This window comes from Cricetulus griseus, chromosome 6 (genome assembly GCF_003668045.3).
Source record: "Cricetulus griseus strain 17A/GY chromosome 6, alternate assembly CriGri-PICRH-1.0, whole genome shotgun sequence".
NCBI classification, from domain to species: Eukaryota; Metazoa; Chordata; class Mammalia; order Rodentia; family Cricetidae; genus Cricetulus; species Cricetulus griseus.
Window position 1 is genome coordinate 56250128 of NC_048599.1, and position 12984 is coordinate 56263111.

The window sequence follows — 12984 nt, forward strand, 5'->3', positions numbered from 1 at the left end:
CACAACCATCCATTATGAGATCTGGTGCCCTCTTCTGGTGTGCAGATATACATGGAAGCAGAATGTTGTATACATAATAAATAAATAAAATCTTAAATAAAAGAATGCTCTTAGATATTCTAGAATATAGTGTTCTGTGTATATGTTCATTGTGTCAAATTACTCATATTGTCTGATTCTTTGTCAATTAGTAGGAAAGCCATGTAAAAATCTTATGGATCTATCACTTAATTCTTACATGTCTGTTAAATTTTTATTTGTGTACAGACCTCGTACTACTTTTAATTAGACACTACTTTTAATAAACTCACACTTGTTATTTTCTGTTTGTTTGAACCATTGAGCACTTAAATATGAAAGGTAAAACATCAAGACACACAGAACACAAGAGAATATTTTTGGACCCAGGCAAAGGATTTTTTTTTTATTGAGACATAGTGTTAACCATGACAGAAAAAAAATACACAAATTTGACTCCATTAAATTTCTCTTCATCAAAGTCACCATAATTAGAGTGAATATACACAAGTCAGAAAATGGGGAAGGGACCCGAAGTGCAAATAATCAACAAAGGATTAGTATCCAGAATTTATAAGTAACCCTATGAAACAATAAAAGAGAAATGACCCAATTAGAAAATTCAGCAAACATCTGAATAGACTTTCTATTAAAGACCCACAAATCACCAACACATGAAGATATGCCTAATCACATGGTAGTTACAAAAATGCAAATTAAAGCCACAATGACATACCATTACTTACTGACCTTACTAATTAAAAGTGGATTGGCAAAGACAGAGGCATAGGAATTCCTACTGCTGCTGCTAGTGAGAAAATAAATCTATACTATCACTTTGATCAACAATCTAGTGTTACTTAAAGTTATGTGTCTGATGTCAGCCAGCATTTATCAGATATACACCTGTGGAAACTCTTGCTCCCATGTGCACATCCAGCAGTACACATGGGATGTTTATGGCAGCTTAATTGCTAACATCAACAACAACAAAAAGGGGAAATGGAAACAATCACTATACAATGGGTATTTAAATTACCATCTCTCCTTTAAGATTTTAAATTGTGTTTATTTCTTTATTTGAGGGGTGACATGGTTTGGATGTGGAAGTCACAGGACATCTTGAGGGAATCAGTTCTCTCCTTCCATCATGTAGATCCTAAGGATCAAACTCAGGTCATCAGGTTGGCAGCAACTGTCTTTACCCTCTAGTGACTCTGAATTACTGTATTTTCATACAGTGAAACACAATATTCCCTAAGAACATCCCAAATGGATGTCAGAAGCTAATACCAGACCCTCTATGTACTATAATACTTCCCATCTCTACACATATATAGCTATGACAAATTTTGATTTATAAATAAGGCATGGAAAGAGATTGACGGTAATAAAATAGAGCAGTTATAAGAATGTGTTGAACAAAAGTTAATGTGTTTTCTCTCAACTACCATGAGGAAGTCAGTATATACATTATGAATATGCTGCTCTATCGATCCCAAGTGGGAGGAGGAGGAGGGCATGAGATTTTATCATACTACTCAGAACTGCATGTTTTATTTTTTTATTTGTTTGTCTATGCAGTCCTGGGAATTAAACCCAAATCTTCATACATCATAAGTCTCTGCCACTGAGTTGCACCGCCAATGCTCAGAGCCACAATCTTAAATTAGTGAATCATTTATCTCTGGAATTTCCCACTGATATTTTCAGACCCTGGTTGACTGTAGGTAATTATTGTAACTGTGGAACATGAAACCATGGATAAGGGAAGGAATACTAGTACACCATAATTTTGAATTTCTAAAAATGCCAGGGAGACATACAACATCATACCATTTATTTTCAAGTTCAAATAAAGCAATAAAATGAATATATATATATATATGTGTATATATATATATTAGGAATAAATGGAATTTTATATAGAAAAAATAAAATACATGTATAGAAAAAACAGCTACAGGTTATATTTTTAAGGGATTTTTATATAAACATTATGTATTTATTCATTATGTGCATGTATGTGTGTCTGAGTATGCATGCATACTACATGTGTACAGGAACCTGAGGGAGTCAGAAGAAAGCACCAGTCCCCTGAAACTGCAATTAGAGGTATTTATAAGCAGCAGCCCTGTGGGTGCTGGGAACTGAACCTGGATCTTCTGCAAGAGTAGTCAGTGCTCTTAACTGCTGAGCCATCTCTGCAGCCCATGTCTTGTGTTTTCATACAAAACAGAGTAGTGAATACCTGGAGACTGAAAGAGGCACATAGGAGCCACCAATGTTTCATTACTGCTTGGGTTCTAAAGCTAAGTTGTTAGTAGTATTTTTATTATTATTCTCATTAGACCTCTACATTGGGTATTTTTTCTTAGAAATAATTTAAAAAGTACATTAGTTGATAGGAGAGAAGAGGAGAGACAGTGACAACACCGAGTAAAGTTCCAGGCTCACAATGAGTCCTCATCACATTCTGGTTGAAGTGAAGTCATTATATGACATAGTAAGAGACTGGACAGATGGCTCAGTAATTACGAGTATGTACTGCTCTTTCAGAGGACCCAATTTTGGTTCTAGCTCCAAGGAATGCAGCATCTCTTTGGTATTCCACGGGCTCCTGCATCCATGGGGCACACACTCAGATACACACACATACACATAAACAAAAAAGTAAGATATTTTGTTTAGAAAAATAGTAAATTTTAAATGTAGCCTTTTAATCATGTTGTGCTAGTTACAAAAATCATTTATTATAGATGTATACATGTTCTATATAAAAGCAATTTTAGATGGGAAATTCCAAAGAGGACCAACTAGTGCCATTTCATCAAAAGTACTGTGGATATCAAGAACTCTAAACCTAGAAAGAAGGAACAAGCTAGAGAATGAACATGTTGAAGAGAGTAAGATGAAAAATGCTGTTAATTGAAATATATATAGTACTTATGAAAAAGGACAGAGTCAAAGCAGATGGAAACATGAATGTATTTTAATATAGGAGAAACAGGCAACTCTCACTAGTAAAGCAGAAAAAACTGAAAAGAAGAAAAAGAACCAAAGATTTGCTAGACTAAAAAGTATGTTGAGCGAATGCAGGAAGACATGATTAGTTATAAACTAGTTCAGGGCATTCTCTAAGTCTCTGGAGCAAATTTTCAGCAACATGTTTTGGAAAAGAAATGAGATGAAATTTTATAATTAAATCCCAGCAGCAAAGAAAAAAATAGATGATTAAACAGGAGGAAAAGTGCAGATGTGAAAATCCATTCTTTCAGAGACCCCTTATGCTGGCAGCACATTCAAAAAGGGATTCCAGGCATCACAAAATCAAGTTGCAGCTTGCTCCAGAAACATGAGAATCATATTCAGGGAAACTCCTATGTCTTAGAAGACCCCAGAGAAGTAGAATGTTATCTCAAAAGGCTTCAGCAAAATCCATGTAGGAAATGGAAATGTAACTCAGTTTGTGATCCTGCTTTCATTCTGTCAGAGTTCCCCATAAATTGGAAAGAGAATCCAGTGAAATTGGTAAACTATTTCAATACTTTAATAAAGCTCTGAATTTATACAATAGTATGACTAATTACTGTGGATGTACGATGTGCAATGGTTCTTTATTCTCTCCACCGTCATTAAGGCAGGGGCAGAAGTAAGGGAAAAGTTTCTCCGTGAAATGACTACCGAAGGTGTAGAGATGGGTCATGGTCGAAGCATTATAGAAGGACAACTGCCCTCCCTCATAATCCAGGTAGATGCCCACCCTGTTGAGATCATCCAGTTTCAGACTACAAGAAGGCAAATCCAGAGCCTTTAAATCAGTTTGGTTCCTTAGTCTTAAAAGCCAGAATCCTTGCTCAGGAGTCAAAGGGCAGCTCCCCTTCCGAATGATGGACTCTCTGACGACTCCAACTGTCCATTTTGTCTTCTTTGCTACTTCTACTTCCCAGTACCACTTTCCAGAGGTGAAGCCTTTTGAGCCCAGTACAGCCACACTTGAATCAAACCTCTCTGGATCATCAGGCATTACCTGCTTAACATCACCATGACACACACTTGTCCGGCTTTTGGATAGTACCAGATTTGGATGAGCTGTTTTAGGATCCAGAGTTAATTGAGATAGGCCTAGTAAGAAAATGAGATAGCAGAGGAGAAGGGAAAGGAGGTGAATGCAATTTTCCATAGTAAGAAATAATACTAACATAGATACTTGTGTTTTTGTCCCAATGTGCATAAACCCTTAGTCGGGAAGTTTCTCATATACTTTCTATTGCTTGGTATCCATATTGCTATTTCTAGGCCTTTTAATATTAGTGATAAAATCAGCCTTTGCTCTGAAGTAAGTTATGTTCTACTGAAGGAAACAATACAAATAATGTGAATCTGGACTAATACAAAAGGGGTAAAATTACGTGAGGTTGTCCTAGGAAACCTAACCAAGGAGTGTCTCTCAATGGGGATATAACATAGGAGATGTGTACTTTGGCTAAGCAGAGAGGGGGGAAGGTAGATTGAATGCACTTAGTTGCCAGTGTATGAGAGAGAGACTATCTGTTAGAGGTAGAGAAGACGGAGTCCTGCAGCTGTTTGGCCCCAAATAAACACTAGAGGTTTATATTAATTATAAACTGTTTGGCCAATGGCTCCAGCTTCTTACTGGCTAGCTCTCTCTTAATTATTAACCTATAACTATTAATCTGTGTATCTCCTCCACATGGCCTTGGCTTACCGGAAAATGCCTGGACATCCTACCTTCCTAGTAGCTACATGGCCTCTTCCTGGTGACTCACTCTCTGCATTCCTCTTCCCAGAATTCTTCTAGTCTGGTAGGCCTGCCTATACATCCTGCCTGGCTACATCCTGCCTGCCCATTGGCCAAAACAGCTTTGTTCACCAACCAATAAAAGAAACATATTCACAGCATAAAGAAGGACATTCTCCATCAGTGGTATGTGCCACTGCTCTTCAGAATGGAGTCCACAAATTATGTGGTTACCAGCCTGGGACAAGATAATAATAATACAGACAATGAAAGCAAACATTTAGAAATATTTATGGCAATCTAACCAAGTAACTATGTCATTTGAATCTGGTAATTACAAAACCAGGGTTAACTTTGTAAACAATCTTTAATTTCACATTTGTAAGTAATTGATTTATATTGTATTGTACAATAATAGAATTCTATGACAGGTGAAGATTTTTTAAAATATGTAAAAGCTAAGGAAGTTTGCCTCATAGAAATAGACTAGTGATCATTTGGAGGCTGGAAAGGATAGGGAAGGTTGGGGTAGAATGTTTTATAGAAAAATACAGTAATCATAATTTAACATATTTTTTTTCCTCAGTAGTTTTGTTTTGTTGGCAATGCTGGAGATTAAGCTCAGGACCTTGTATATTCGAGGCCAGAACTCTTATTACTGAGCTATATCCCCAGGCTTTATTATATATTTTTAAACAACTAGAAGAGTTCAAAAGTTTCCAGCACATGGAAGTGATAAATGTTTGAGGAAATATAAATACTAATTACCATGATTTAGTTATTATCCGTTGCATACATGTATTGGATATTATATTGCATCCTATAAATACAGACAAATACCATGTGTCAATTAAAATTCAGTTGGAACTGTAGCACACACCCATAATTCTGGCACCTGGAGGTTGAGACCGAAAGGTCCTAATTTCAAAGCCAGCCTGAGCACCATAATGAGATCCTGGTTTTGTTGTTGCTGCTTCTGCTGCTGCTGCTGTTTTAATGTTTTATATCAGGTGCATGCCTGTAATCCTAACACTTAGGGGTGGAAACAACAAACAGGATGGGGAGCTCAACAGAACTCTCAGCCAATCTGGGCTACAAAAGACTCCATCTCAAAAACTTTAAATTAAAAAAGAAACCTTCAAAGAGCAATCTGTGGCTGGAGAGATGGCTCAAAAGTTAACAGCACATAATACTTCTCTTGCAGAAGAGTTCTGTTTCCAGTGCCCATGTCAGGCAGCTCACAACTGTCTATATCTCTGGTACCAGGGGATCTAATACCTTTTTCTGGCCTCTGTGGACAGCCACACTCAGGAGAACAAACTCATACACACATACCGATTTGTTTTGTTTTCTTTAAATCCCCTTTTTAACAAACATGAGTGATAACAGACTTGTCCCTTTACAATTTAATGATAAAACAATCCAACAAAAGTGTAGTCAAAAGATTGACTATATCTCACCAACAAGGCATAGGAATGGCAGAGAATCATGTGAAGAGATGTTTAACAGGATTAGACATTAGAGATATATACATTAAAGCAATGATGAAATGTTACTATCCTTAAGGTTAAATAGTTAAAGTTAGAAAGATTGACAATATCAAGTTTTGTCAAGAATGTAGGAAAAGTGAGCCGGGCGTTGGTGGTGTACGCCTTTAATCCCAGCACTCGGGAGGCAGAGGCAGGTGGATCTCTGTGAGTTCAAGGCCAGCCTGGTCTCCAGAGCGAGTGCCAGGATAGGCTCCAAAGCTACAGAGAAACCCTGTCTCGAAAAGCCAAAAAAAACCAAAAAACAAAAAAGTAGGAAAAGTGGTATTTTCCATACCATTTGTAAACAGATTTGTAATCTGTTTTGTAACAGATTTGTAAACAGATTGACACAACTTTATTCTTAATAGCCCAACCATTAAACAAAAGTATTGCTATGTGCAACTGCATAGGTGAATCAAAGGAAGCACTGTGGTAAGTACAAAAATCTAGACACACAATACTGTAATGTGTGATTTACATTAAATCAAAAGTTTGAAAAGACACCTCCAAAGTGAAATAAAGCAGATCAGCAAGCATTAAGGGCTAGAGCTATACAGAAAGAACTGATTGCAAAAAGACATCTGTGTGTGTGTGTGTGTGTGTGTGTGTGTGTGTGTGTGTGCATGTTTGTGTACACAGGTATGCCTATGCAGGTGCATGTGGAGACCAGAGGTCCACTTTGGGTGTCTCCTCAATCACTCTCCATCTTATTTTTTGAGACAGGTTTCTCACTGAAATCTGGAACTCACTCTTTCAACTGGACTGGCTGCCCAGCAAGCCTCCTAAGGTCTACATTTTTCCCCAACTCCATCCCCAGTGCCGGGTTACAGTTGTGTGCCACCATGCCTCACTTTTTACATAGGTGCAAGGGATTCAAACTCAGGTCCTTGTGTTTGTTCAGCAAGCACTTTATCCACTAAACCATCTCCCTGGCCCCCATCTATCTGTATCTTGCTCACAGAGATATTTACCTGTTTATTAAAACTAATCTGTTTATACACTGGGTATATATAATTATACTTCATTGAAGTTGTTTTCTTTCAGTGTTAGTCACCTGAAAATGTGACTGGGATATATTTATGATTTTAACTAAACCTAGTTAAAATCAATAACAAACAATAATAACATCTATAGGAATTTTGAGAAAGCTATCTAAACTTTTATTTCTATACACATCTTATCTAGAATATTATTTCTTTTTCTTTAAATACCACTTGTGTTATTTTGTCCTGTTCAGTCCTTTGATATTTATAAGAACACAAAAACATGCTTATTAGACTATCGACTGAAATTAGATAAGCTTTTCTTCTGAAGAATTGGTCTTTGTCGAAGCACTGTTGATCTCTAACACTCTCAGGATATTGTGCTCTATGCTATGACTGTCAAGCACTAAAAGACCTATAAAGACTAAATATATACAAGGAGTATGTATGGAAAATGCCTTCAGAGCAGAGACACTCCAGAGAATCATACAACTGATGCAGCAAAACAGGATAATATTGTGGCCATTTCTACACATGCTAGAGCAAACAAAAGCATGGGCTGAAGAGTGATTCTAATACTAGATTATCATGCATTGTTAGTTCAAAGACACATATTCTTAGATCATAGCAGCTGGAGAAAAAGAAAAAGTCTTTTTGACTAACTCCACCAAAGGGCTAGAGAGATGGCTCAGCAGTTAAGAACACTGGCTGCTCTTCCAGATGTCCTGAGTTCAATTCCCAGCAACCACGTGGTAGCTCACAACCATCTACAATGAGATTTGATGCCCTCTCTGCCATGCAGGAGTACATGCAGACAGAGCACTCATGTACATAAAATACAGAAATAAATCTTAAAACTCCACCCAAGTCCATTTTCATCCAGTCTTAAGCTAAAGAACTAACGGGACACAGCAGAGGCCCCACAGATGAAATGTAGATTAGGGGCCATAGGAATGAGTAGCTACTTCCCACTATACCTGGACAGAGAATGGACTGCATTTCCTTCCAGATCATATACTGGATGGGACCTTTGAAGCGGCCTGGGCTCAGCTTTTTGGAGATAAGCTGTCTGGGTGAGAGTGCCCTCATTCCTTTCTCCATGCTGTAAGGGACACAAATAGTTTATTTTTTAGACATCCTCCAGGGGCAGAAGGAAGGGGATAGAGTACCATGGAAAAGCACTTACCTATCTAAGAGCGTTGTGATGTCCTAAAGAGAAAAGGAGAAATAGAGCTGTCAGGTGTCTGTTTATCATCTCTAGAGATCTGTCTGGTTATTCTGATCACCATCCAGGTTTACTCATCAATCCTGGCTTTCTGTGCATGTGATCCTCAGTCCATCTCCAACAACAATTTTCATCCTCCACAGGCTTTCTCTAATGAGCACCCAATCTAACCCATGATAGCTGTCCTCTCATTTGCTAACCTACTGATTTCTATGATTCCAGCTCTTTAAGATATAGGAGAGGAGCCAGTAAATCGATAGTCAAGGTCAACTTTTCTTTTTTAAGTGAGCACTTCTAAATACTCCCACAAGAAAAGATTAGAAGCAGTTCCAGTGCCAAGGGTGACCAAACTTGTGAGTACTAAAGTGATCACCAGTGTTGTTTTAGAGGTGAGACTTCAGGTAGCAAAGTTTGACAGAAAGATTTTTAAATAGTTCTCTTTATGATTTCTGTAAGCCCCAAACTCAACAACGGCTATCAGATACATACTTTTTGAAAACTAACTGTAACTCCAGCTACAAGGTTCTTTATGGGAAAATAAAAATATTGATTCATATAACATTATTGATGAAATTGTACTAATCGTGTTTCATAGGAAGATGAAACACAGTTTTCTACTGAACATAGAACAAAAGCAGCTTCTCACAGAGGATCTTAAAGCACTGCAGTGGGTTGGGTTGTGGTGGGGTGGGGTGGGGTGGGGTGGGGTGGATTGGGTGGGGTTGAACTTGGTTAGGGTTTGCTTCCTTTCCCTCTACAAGTCCAGGCCCTCTTCCCTCCTTCACGTGTACCCATAATCAAATCGGTGTGGAATCTCACTTTGAGGAAGTTGAAGGAATTCTGTTCCATCCGTGCCTGAATGTTCATCAGCATGTCTTTGGCAAGAAGACACTGTTCCTGAAGCTGATTCAGATTCAGCTCCATCTCCTCATTCAAGACTTTCCCCTCATCCCGGAGTTCATTTAGAATGTCCTTTTCTTTGTTGTGCAGGAACTGATGCAGCTTTAGAAACTCCAAGGAAAGGTATTGTTGCATTTGTATCTTGTTGTCCTGGAAACCTCCATAATCATCACCACAATTACTACTGAGACTAGCACTTAGAAACAGGGGCTCGCATCCCACAACACACCTTGGAAATTTCCAAACAAATGGCTGCTTAGCATCAACATTCAATCCTACTAAACAGAGCTTATTCCTTCTTTCCTGGCTAGTTTAATGGTGTAAAAGGAAAGGTTTTGTTTTCAGTTTTTTCTCAGTGCTTGGATAATAAACAGTGCTCTATTAAATAATGTTTCAGAGTCGATCCAACATTCTAAAACAATTTTATTATTATTATTTGGTTTTTATTTTTTTGAGACAGGGTTTCTTTGTGTAGCCTTAGCTGTCCTGAAACTCACTCTGTATATCAGGCAGGCCTTGAACTCAGAGATCTGCCTGCCTGTGCCTCTGGAATGCTGGGATTAAAGGCACCTGACTAAACATTCTAAAATTAATACTAACAATAACCTTCCTAGATTGGCAAAACAGCATCTACCAAGTGATGTTGTTAAACTAGGGCCATAAGGAGCCTGGAGGAACTGTACTTTCAAAACCAGAGCTGCTCTTGCTGCCAGTACAACATAAAAGAAACAGGATATGAACAATGTGTAAAGTGCTAAATTGATAATTGTGATACTTGCAGCTTGTACATGTGAGGTGTGTGTGTGTGTGTGTGTGTGTGTGTGTGTGTGTGTCTACAGTTTCCTCCCTGGTGAACTCTATATATCCTGGCTTATCAGTTCCTTATTGTCTTCATTTATAATGGCTTACAGCTTTCTCCAATTATTCCCAATCACACATAGAATTATATCATTCCCAGAGAATGTATCATCTTCAAAATAACTGTTTTGCTCCAAGTTCACTTGCTCCTTACTGTAGCACTGTTGAATCTCAATGAAAGTTTGTATTCAACCTGGGCGTGGTGGTGCATGGCTCTAATCCCAGCTCTTGGTGGAGGGGGCAGGGGGCAAAAGCAGGCAGACCTCTATGAGTTTGAAGCTAGCCTGGTCTACATAGTGAGTTCCAGGACAGTGGCGCTACATGGAGAGACCCTGTCTCAAGAAAACAACAAAGTGAGTTTGTAATCATTGACCCCCTCTGTTTCTATTAATCAACTTCTACCTTCATGGCCTGTCTTATGTAACTTAGATTCCATGGATAATCATTATCATGCTCTTAACATAGTCTTAACTGTTCTTCTAACCAATGTGTTTCCAGTTTCCCTTTCACCTTTCTCAGGATTTCCCAGTATAATTGCTTCCACTACCTCTAACCACATTTATTTTAAATATTAAAATTAGTTAGTATTCTGTCCTAAGCTCATTCTATACTTTCTAGGCAGTATCTCCCTGGCCCCCTGCAGCTTTAAATTCCATCTAAATGCTGATAGCTTTTCTCCAGCTTTTGGGCTCCAGACTCCTCAACCCAAACCTGATACTACAAATCACTCCTCTTATCTAATAAATCACTACATCTATATAGTTTCCTCCCTATACCATTTGCCCTTGTTATCTCTGCATACGCTGCTCTTTAGTACAGTTAAGTGCCATTGTTCTTGGCATACTAACCTGCAATAGTTTTCTAACCATATCATCTTGTTTTTGTCTCTTTAACCTTTTTTTCACACAGTAATAAGACATTTTCAAAATGAGATAAAACTGTGTCTTGATTACAACTCTTTATTTCTCATGTGACAAGATCAAGTATCCAAGAATTCAAGTATTCAAAAATATTTAATGTCTTTCATACAAAGACATGCCTGGCTGGGCCATAACTGCCTCTTTGGTATACCTTGCTTAGCATGCTCTAACTTTATCGGACATTTTTCTGTTTAACTTCCTGCTTCTGAACTTTTCCTTGTATCTTTCCCTATCTCTACAACACTCTTCTCCAGGCTGTTTGTTTCGTATTCCCTTCACTCAATTCATGTAAGTTATTCATCCTTTAGTCCTTAAAAAAAGTTGAGAGTGGGTCTCCACTGTCCCAGGCTAGCCTAGAATTCAGTATGTAGCCAAAGATGACCTTGAACTTCTGATCCTCCTCCTTCTCCTGAGTGCCGGTATTACAAGTGTGTGCCATTGTGCCCAGTTTATGTAATATTGGTGACAAAACCCAGGCCCTTATGCATGCTAGGTAAGTATTCTACCTACTGAGTACATCTCCAGTTCAAGTGGCTTCTTCAGAGCTTATTTCTCCACAACTTAAATTAGATTTTCCACTTAGGTCTCTCTGTTACTATATTTTCATATCATATATACTAGTCACTATTGTTATTTTATAGGTATTATTGGCATTATTTAATACCTGTTTCCCAAACCCAGGTTCTAGTATGGGATTCTAATGCCTTGACCCATTCAATAAATATTTGTTGAATGAATATTGACTGTAGTATCTTAACTAGAAAACAGTAACAAAATTCTCTGGAAGCCTATCTTTCCCCTGAGGCTACTTATTTTTCTAGATGCCAAATGCCAAAGAGGGTTTTCCTATATAGAGTAAATAATGAAGAAACTGAAGTTCCAATTTAGCTCCAAACCTAGATGCTGATTTACCACCTTTCTCTCTCTCTTTCTCTCTCTCTATGTATGTATGTGAATGCTCTATCTGCATGCATGTATTTATGCCAGAAGAGGGCAGCAGACCACACTATAGATGGTTGTGAGCCACCATGTGCTTGCTGGAAATTGAACTCAGGACCTCTGGAAGACGTCTTAACTGCTGAGCCATCTTGCCAGCCCAAATTGCTGAATCTTTACTATTAGTATTGTTTAGCACTCCTGTATAGCCTAAAGTAGATAGGCATGTATAAGCAACAGCTTTACATAGTTTGGGAGCAGTTAAGGAAGATATATCAGATGGGGGAAATATAATTTGAGAGTCCATGGTTCAGAGGTACCTGGTTATAAACACAAAGGAAATAAAAGTATTTCTTTGGACGTAGCAGTCTTTGGTAGGTTTTACTGGTAAAGCCCTTATTTTGCCATAGATGGAAGAGCAGAACAAGCAGATCTCAATACCACATTGTTCACCTAATGGCTTAACAATCAAAAGAGTCAGCACGTTAGAACAAAAGATGATCTGTTCAATTGAGCAAATATTGGGAACTTTTCCCACCATATATTTCTTCCTATCCTGCAGTGAAATAGTACTAATTCTATAACCCAGGTGCCATTTACTCTATTGAGATAGCTGGAGTTACCGGAAGGGTATATTCTAGCTCTGCTTCTTAAGCCCTTTCCCCTGCCCCTCACCTTGTAAGCAGCAATAGCATCTTTCTGCATATTTCTGAGAGACTGAAGCTCCTTCAGGACTGTCTGAAGTTGGTTCTGATAGAGAGAAAGCTCCTCCTAGAAATACCAAATAGAATTAACCCACAGCAATTTTGGAGATAAAGAAAACAAAGTACATCCCCAGGGGCTGGAGAGATAA

At 38.1% G+C, this 12984-nt stretch overlaps 1 protein-coding gene across 1 annotated transcript; it reads right to left on the minus strand.

Annotated features, from left to right (window-relative positions):
• Positions 1–2728: 2728 nt before the first annotated feature.
• Positions 2729–9913, minus strand: LOC100752000 (E3 ubiquitin-protein ligase TRIM69). Its single transcript, XM_035446975.1, has 4 exons — positions 9337–9913; positions 8479–8501; positions 8270–8394; positions 2729–4143 (listed from the first exon to the last, which is right to left on the minus strand). The coding sequence occupies exons 1-4, from the start codon at positions 9550–9552 to the stop codon at positions 3605–3607; spliced, it is 903 nt and encodes a 300-aa protein (XP_035302866.1). The 5' UTR covers positions 9553–9913; the 3' UTR covers positions 2729–3604.
• Between the last annotated feature and the right edge of the window lie 3071 nt (positions 9914–12984).